The following is a 7,898-nucleotide window of genomic DNA, read 5'->3' on the forward strand; positions in this document are numbered from 1 at the left end:
TAATTTTCAGAATTTCGATTAATTCTTCCTGTAGAACATTTTTTCATGGAAATTTTTCACAATAATAATGTGACATCAAAATGAACGTTACCGGGATTTGAACCACCCTGATCTATTTTTTATACATGACCGCACATACGGACTGGTGTGATATATTGAATTTTATATGCCAAAAAGCATGTTTTAAATATTTTATAATGGAAATGGCTCCTTAGTAGCAACGTAGCATAAAAGTTAGCACTATGTAATTTTTGGCGTGTTATAGTGCAAACAGGTGTATGAATGCATTAAGCGAAGTGGCGTATCTAAGAATCAGCCTTGAACGATTTTGGTGCTTTTACTTGTTGCATAAGAAATTGTGTTTATGAGTGTTATTACCTACGAATTCATGTAATTTTGTATTTGAAAGACCAAAACCGAGATTAGTTAACATCCATTTGTGTGATTTGTTTGTTCCCAGCATTCTTTCTTATGCTTTATCTACAAAACATTACCAAAAAAGAAAAACGAACGCAATCATTTAATGCAGTGTTAATAAGTTTTGTGTGGAAAATCAGTGAAAAAGTGATAGTTTTATTGAGGGTAATGCTACCTACAATAGCTAAAAGTTACTTTATCGTATGTACGGTATATTATGTTTTGTTTATATACGATATATGCAGTTAACAGCCAACTTCACATTAAACGAAACAGCAAACCACACAATAAAAATACATCAAAGAAATCAAAGAATTCAAAGAATCCAAAGGCTATAGAATATTCGTGAAAAAGTGATATCCATATTATTGGTTTCCGTTCTAAGATGTCTAGCAACTGTCGAACAAGTAGTGTCCTTACTCGAAAAAAATCAGTGACCGAAGAGACCGAAGAACACCTCAAAAATCAACGTAGAACTTTGCAGATCGTACAAGTTTTGGCTACCGACAACGAACATCTTACCGGCAGGCCCGTTCTGGATAAATTAAATCGTTTAAAGTCGACAATAGATTCCCAAAGCGATAGTGATACATTGGCACTCAAACGTAAAGAAACAGACAGCAAAAGCCTTGAAACTCGAACCAGTTCTCAATGTAATGCAGATGATCACGAAGTGACGAAAAAGAGAATCACTGAAAAAGATCTCACCAGCACTGAGGATAAATTAAGCGATTACTATTGGGAAAGATTGGCAATCAAAAGGCAGGAAGCATTAGATATTACTTTAGAAGAAAACCAACAGTTACAAGAACGCATTGAATGTTTACGAGATGAAATAGTAACTTCGCAGAAATTATTCGAAGAATCCAAAAATTTGGTGGAAATGCTAACGCAAATCTTTAATGATGAAGGGGAGGAACAATCTGGACAGAAAGATACACCACTTCTGGATGATGATGAAACTAACTCCTCAACGACTACTAATAGCAGCAACGAAGAATAAGCATATCATTTTGTAAAATTCATATTGGTTCCCTTATCGTCTACAGTATTGCGTGCATCAGCATTTGGTATTTTTCTAATTGCAAATGTGTTTTATTAGGGACTTATTTTAGTTCGTTAAGTTGTTAATTAAAAAATTGCGCTAATGTCGAAATATTTCTCTAGAACGTCCTTGCTTTGTTAAACGTTCGAATGGCACGTAAGTTTAATAGTTGTCAGGAATGTAAAAACCAGAAATATTTATTAAGGTGCAATATTATTTTGCTGACCGAAGCGCCTGTTTTTTTTTTTCTGGTGTAGTTTGAAATTGTTTTCACCGATTTCCAATTAACTAACCAATCTTCCTCTGTCCGTCAACAAGCATTTTTAATAATCATTTATAGAAGCTTGTTTGTAAAAAATTGTCGACTGGAACTCGTCTAGTGCCTTTTCCAGTCATTTATGTGATTCCATCCTTGTCTAGGGGAGTGCTAACTTGCTCTCCTTTCAAACTACACGCTCCTACAAGAGCAAAAGCTCATATATATAATTAATTTTAAAAGAAAAAATATCTGAGAATTATAACGACGAATGAAAACAACCACAGAGACGTGGTACTTAGCACGCATATAAAATGAAATGAAATCTGGGACTTCTACAGTACTTTCTTCTATAGGATATCGTTAAGAAGCTTACGAAATTGATATTCAAAAATTGATCAAAAGTATTCAAATTTATTCCTCATGAGATTCCTCGATCCTGTTCTTTCATTTTTATCAACGATTACTCAGAGGATGTCGTCGGCCATTAATGTAACACGGCGATGGATAGGGGAAGAGTAGGCGAATCCTAGTGGCTGTGTGTTCAATCGCCCATTGGTATTTCTTTACCAACTTCACTACGGCTACACTGAGAGTTAAGCCCACGAATACAACCTTGTCGTAACTTTTCCTTTTCCTTTACTAAGCTTTGGTCCCGCCAAAATTCATATAAGTTAACGAAGGGATATATTTTATCGGTTTGTGTGTTATTCTGGCAATAAATCGAAATTTCACCAAACCTAAATATGCCTGTTTTCCCTCTTGATAATCTTTATCTACATAGCATTTGGAATATCGCCTTATATATTTCTGTTCATCATTGATGACAAGCAAAGTAAGAAAGTAAGAAACAAGTAGAATGCTTGCGCAAATTTAATGCTCATTATGGTAGAATGAAGACAAATGAAAATAAAACATAAAACATTTAAGTCAAATTAAGTTATCATTCAGTACTTCTTCAATGTTATACTAAATTTTACATTTGCCGTTTGCCACGGACTCTAGACGTTCGATCACTTCAGCCAATTCCATTTCCTTGTTGATCTTCAAATACATAGTTTTACGAACGTCATGAAACGCTAACCATGTTGGCATTTCCTTGGCTATCAATTGTAAATGATGCTGTATCTCTTGTGAACTGAGACAAGCTCGAAAACTATTTTGAACTTTCTTAATAATAAATTCCTGAGTTAAAACTCCTTTACGTTCAGTGACAAAAACATTACGCAAATAACGTGCCAGCTCGGGTAGACGTGAATACTGCGCAGCTTCCTGAGTTTGCGAAGGTCGTCGAGTCATCGCCTCTATTGCATTTGCTGCCTCCTTGGCCCGAATTTTATCCAACAACGCTTTGGGAATGCCTTTCAGTAAATCAGTAGTTTTTACAGGATCCGCTGTTTTATTTTCTTCTTTTGTCTCAATTCCTGTCTCAGCGTTGCTGTTATCATTGAAACCTTGCTGTTTGGTAAGATTTATTGTTTCTTCGGTTTGATTCAGTTTATTCTCATCGAATTCCACTACCTTTCCTTCACGAATGTTGCTATGAAATAAATTACGACTTGTCAACAAAATATCTTTAGCCGAAGAATACTTTTGCACGTTTGGTGGTTGCGGCAAATGTGCTAATTCAATATCTGGACAATTTTCTAAATCAAAATCTGGATGCCAACGTGTAACTTTTCCTTTGGGTATGGAAAGCGGTGGATTTAATGATTTCAAAAATTTATCATGTTCGTCTTTTACTCGTTGTAATAGTCCAAAGTGAAAATGTTGCAAGCGTTGGGTTATTATTTGTGGATTCATGGCACTATTTTCCGCCGCGACCAATATATCATTTTCGTCAACTTTACACAATGTTTGCGGTTCAGCCACATTTCTAAGTTTCGGTGTTATGACCAACTGAAAGTAATCAGCCTTAGATGTAGATCCATAATTACGCATTTTCGTTTGGGTGAATGTGTAAGCGTCCGGTGAAATAGTTTTGATTTGAGCCAGATGTTTTTCATTGAAATTTTTACGTAACATTCGCTGTACCGTTGGTTTTAGTTTCTTGAATGTAATGCATTCCTTTCGATTATGAAACATAGCGCAAACTGTGTCCAAACCTTTGAAAATCTCCAATAAATGACGATATTTAAATGGTAAGTATAGTTGGTCATATTTCTCAACTTTAGTCAAATTCAGAAAACGCTGATATGCCGGCACTACAACCATCTTGGAAGGTGAATCGTCCTTAGAAGGACTAAATAGAAGACTTTTTGAAACGTCGGTATGGCGTGTTGACATAAGCTCATTTTTACCGGGTGTCGATGGCGGCGTATTAGTAGGTGTCTTCAACATTTTGGAGGGGCTGAAATAAATTATTGTTAAGTATTGTGAACTTTCTTGACTCGAAAATTGTAGATATCTTCTCAGATATTCGTCATAAGCGTGGCACATATCTGACACAATTCAGACTACTTTTCATCGAAAATGCGCTTCATAGCTAATATTTCTTATAGAATGCAATGGAATTAAAAAATGGCATACTTGTTGCCTAACACTTGGTTTTCTAAAGGAAAATATTTCATTGGTAATGCAATATAAAAAAAGGTTTGAAAGCGCAAGTATCTTCGAGAGAAGTTTTTTTCAAGCGAACAGTAGAGGTATCTGTGCATAGTAGCAAGTTAAAATATTCAATTCTTTACCATGTTAAAAGAATTCACCTTACCTACTAAACACTTCCAATTGACTGATGTCAAATTCCTTTAACTGCGCGACTGAGATTTTTTTTGAAGGCACTGCTCGTCCCCTTTCTTCTTGAATCTTGCGTGTTTTTTCAATGTCTTGTATTCTTTTGAGCGAAGCCTTAAGCTCTTGCAATTTAACGCTTTTCGATATTTTTTTGTTAATCTCATCGTAATTAAGTTCCTTCTTAACCAGCAACTTCGATTCCACTGGTTTTGGTGGCCCACAAATTTTTATAACCTGCTTGGTAGGTGTCCTAAGAGACTTTTCATTAGGAAAGGCATCATTTTTCGTTGCTGAATCTGTTGCCGATATGGTGTTGGCAGGGCAGAGTGCTATTTCATTCAATTTCTGTTTACTCTTGGCAACAGTTCTCACGGTCGTTCTTGGCGACAAACAACCTTTTTTTGAGAATATCGGAACCTTTTTCTGATCTTTGCTTACTCCTTCAACTTTGCTTATTTTGCGAGGAGAAACATGACACTCCGTTATTTCAATGGTATCTTGAAAGCCAGTGCGTTTAATCACACGTCCAGAACGGGTGCGCATTCCCGTTTGCTGCTTAAGGTTTGGCACATCATAATATTTCTGCAGCTCACTGTCAACATTCTGCGACAAAGACAAAAACAAACCACAAAATTATTAAATATCATGCAAAGAAATTTTAATAATACTTTTATCCTCTGCTTCTTCCTCAAGGAAGAAAAATTTCTAAAATTAATTTTTTCGTCTCAGTTGCGAATGCTGCAAGCCGACATCTTCAAAACTTTTCAGTTTTATGCAATTAAGGTATTTTCCAATATGCATATAGTAAAATGAGTACATACCCGTGTCTTTGTGTTAATAATATCCTCAGCTACGGCTCTTTTACGAGTTGAAAAATATGATGTTATTGAAGATTGCGCCATTATTATTCCTTTCTCACTTGCTGTGTTTTATAATAATTAAGTTTACAACTTCAAGTAGATGAACATCGGAGAAACACACTGCAAAGCCCATCACTTAAATACTTGCTCGCAAATTTTCCCTCCAAAAAAAGAAACGTTCACAAACAGTCATCTTTGTGACTTTACATTATAAGGACATATGTTCAGCGAGTGCTGAAACTCAGTTTGTTAATATAAAACAGCTGTTTCTTCTTCTTCATCTTCTTCTGTAGATCAGCAACTGAACAACAGACAACTCGTCGAATTTATTTCTTCGCTTCAAACGCCTGTTTTTCAAATTAGCGGATCGATGACAGATGATTCGTCGTGCCAAGTTGGAAAGGTTGAGAAATTCTTTTTTTGTGTTTTAATAAAGTTAGACATCAGTTTAGGTTATGGTATTTTCTTTCGTTTTTTTCTTATGTTCCTTCGTCTTATTTCAATTAATATTTTATTGCCATTTCCGAGTTATACGTCTGCCATGTTTCTTTTCCGTAATTGGAAACATGGGAAGTTTTTGCGCCTGAGTTTTGTATTGCAACTGGGACAAAATGTGGTACAACAAAAGCCCGCAGTGATACGTAACGCAACTACATTTTTCTAAACGCAATTTTGTGGATTTTGCTCATTACTCACTAATTATGGAAGATTGAATATTGCAATTTTCCACATTTACTTTACGAAAAACTCGTTATGCTGACAAAAAGTCACAAGCGATTAAATTTTTTTTATTAATCATAACATAAACAAGACTGAATGTTTAAAACTATTTTATGCATCCCTCAAATGAAGATATATTATCTGTCTAAAAATGCGTTAGTCCTGAGATAGGTATGGTGGACATCGCCTTTTGGGCTTGGAGAGTAGAAAGCGACAAGGCAAGTGTATTAATTCTAAGTTAATTGTAAATGCCGTGACATTTTATACTAAAACCTTTTACAAAATAATGACTCGACGCGGAAATTTGATACGATAATTTTAAATCAAACCAAAACTCTAGATAGATAACAACAAGTAAGAAAGTTATGTTTGGCTGAGGCCGAATTTCGCGTACTCTTACCATTAAAGTCTTTAATGTCTCATTTTAATTGTTATAAAAGAGTGAAAGAAATAATATTAATCCTAAGTCTTTTATCCTACTAGACGCTAATGGACTAGGGGCACGATGTCTATGTAGCGACAAGAACAATTCTTCAAATGATATATTTAAGAAGGGTAAGTAAGAACGACAGTAGAGGATGGATGAAAGGCCAATTTCTATTTTGCCAAAAATAAAAATCAGTGTTGAAACTAGTAGTAGAATCCATGGCGCCAGCGTAATGGAGAGCTGAATACTTAACATGATGTAAAAATATCTGTGAACAATGCGTTTGTTATTTAAAAATATTTCAAATAGTAGATATAATAATTGAAAATATTTATTGGGGTCAAATTTTAAATTTGCTAGAGCTTTATATAACATTAAAAGTTTGCATAAAGTATTAGTAACAAATTTTTCGTTTCGAAAGAATGTGGTTCGAAATAACTTTAGCTTTGCTGTTACTACTAGTAGCGCTTTTATATGTTCATCTAACGTTTCGTTATCGGTATTGGTTGCGCCACGGTGTCGTCTACGTCAAACCCACTCCTATAGTAGGTAATCTAGGACCTTTGTTGCGCATGCAATGCGCTTCTGCTCATATGATGCAAACGATTTACAACTATCCCGCAGCTGGTGACAAACCTTTCGTTGGCATATATATTTTTGACCGTCCTGCTTTGCTACTGCGCGATCCTGAGCTAATAAAACGAATTCTAAGTAAGGATTTTCCAAAATTTTCTAATCGTTTTTTAAACACGGATTATTACGGCGACCCTCTCGCCTCTCGGAATTTATTCTTTCTCAAAAATCCTTTTTGGAAGGAAGTGCGTTCTAAACTGACTCCTTTCTTTACGAGCTGGAAAATGAAGCAAATGTTCCCTCTGGTTGAAGAAGTGGGACTTAATCTTAATGAATATCTCTTGAAAATTCCTTTAAATAACAACAATAGTTTTGAACTGGAGCTTAAGGAACTTTGCGCATTATATACCACGGATGTTATTGCAACTGTGGCTTTCGGTATTCAAGCGAATTCTTTTAAATATCCAAATGGAGAATTTCGTCGCAACGGTCGTGAAATATTTCATTTTAGTACCAAACGTGCCTTAACTTTTAGGGTCGTCTTTTTCTTGCCATATTTAATGCCGTATTTGGGTCTGAAAGTTGTTTCAACGGAGCAAACGGAATTTTTGCGGTCTACAATGAATCCTATATTGGAGGAGCGAGAGAAATCGGGAATAAAACGTCACGATTTAATCGATATCCTGATAGAATTAAAAAATCAAAGCAAGACACAGTCAAGCCAGGACGGTTTCAAATTTGAAGGCGATGTCTTGGTTGCTCAGGCGGCTTTATTTTTTACAGCTGGATTTGAGTCAACCTCGGCAACAATGTCTTTTGCTTATACGAATTGGCAAAACACTCCGAAATGCAAGAGAGATTACGCAA

General features: G+C 35.5%; 3 protein-coding genes and 1 non-coding gene across 4 annotated transcripts; 2 read left to right on the top strand and 2 right to left on the bottom strand.

Annotated features, from left to right (window-relative positions):
• Nucleotides 1–802: 802 nt before the first annotated feature.
• LOC119642722 lies at nt 803–1,420 on the top strand. Its single transcript, XM_038041988.1, has one exon. The coding sequence runs from the start codon at nt 803–805 to the stop codon at nt 1,418–1,420; it is 618 nt and encodes a 205-aa protein (XP_037897916.1).
• A 394-nt stretch (nt 1,421–1,814) lies between these two features.
• Nucleotides 1,815–1,916, bottom strand: LOC119642724. The gene has a single exon (XR_005248118.1). It is a non-coding gene; the product is annotated as a U6atac minor spliceosomal RNA (small nuclear RNA).
• A 662-nt stretch (nt 1,917–2,578) lies between these two features.
• On the bottom strand, nt 2,579–5,476 carry LOC119642721 (DNA replication factor Cdt1-like). The gene is made up of 3 exons (XM_038041987.1): nt 5,273–5,476; nt 4,429–5,054; nt 2,579–4,068 (listed from the first exon to the last, which is right to left on the bottom strand). The coding sequence occupies exons 1-3, from the start codon at nt 5,351–5,353 to the stop codon at nt 2,688–2,690; spliced, it is 2,088 nt and encodes a 695-aa protein (XP_037897915.1). The 5' UTR covers nt 5,354–5,476; the 3' UTR covers nt 2,579–2,687.
• A 1,403-nt stretch (nt 5,477–6,879) lies between these two features.
• LOC119642723 (probable cytochrome P450 6g2) lies at nt 6,880–7,880 on the top strand (the record flags this gene model as incomplete). The annotated part of the gene is made up of 1 exon (XM_038041989.1): nt 6,880–7,880. A coding segment is annotated over exon 1 (1,000 nt), but the record flags the coding sequence as incomplete, so codon positions are not given.
• Between the last annotated feature and the right edge of the window lie 18 nt (nt 7,881–7,898).

This window comes from Glossina fuscipes, unplaced genomic scaffold, assembly GCF_014805625.2.
Source record: "Glossina fuscipes isolate IAEA_lab_2018 unplaced genomic scaffold, Yale_Gfus_2 251, whole genome shotgun sequence".
In the NCBI taxonomy this organism is placed as follows: Eukaryota; Metazoa; Arthropoda; class Insecta; order Diptera; family Glossinidae; genus Glossina; species Glossina fuscipes.

What these genes read in the sequence shown, in the direction of transcription:
- LOC119642722 (XM_038041988.1), top strand. Translation starts at nt 803, where the DNA reads ATGTCTAGCAACTGTCGAACAAGTAGTGTCCTTACTCGAAAAAAATCA.
- LOC119642721 (XM_038041987.1), bottom strand. Translation starts at nt 5,353, where the DNA reads ATGGCGCAATCTTCAATAACATCATATTTTTCAACTCGTAAAAGAGCC. An exon ending in TTATTAACACAAAGACACGG is followed by an intron (nt 5,055 to 5,272) that starts GTATGTACTCAT and finishes TCTTTGTCGCAG; the next exon opens with AATGTTGACAGTGAGCTGCA. An exon ending in CAATTGGAAGTGTTTAGTAG is followed by an intron (nt 4,069 to 4,428) that starts GTAAGGTGAATT and finishes AATTTATTTCAG; the next exon opens with CCCCTCCAAAATGTTGAAGA.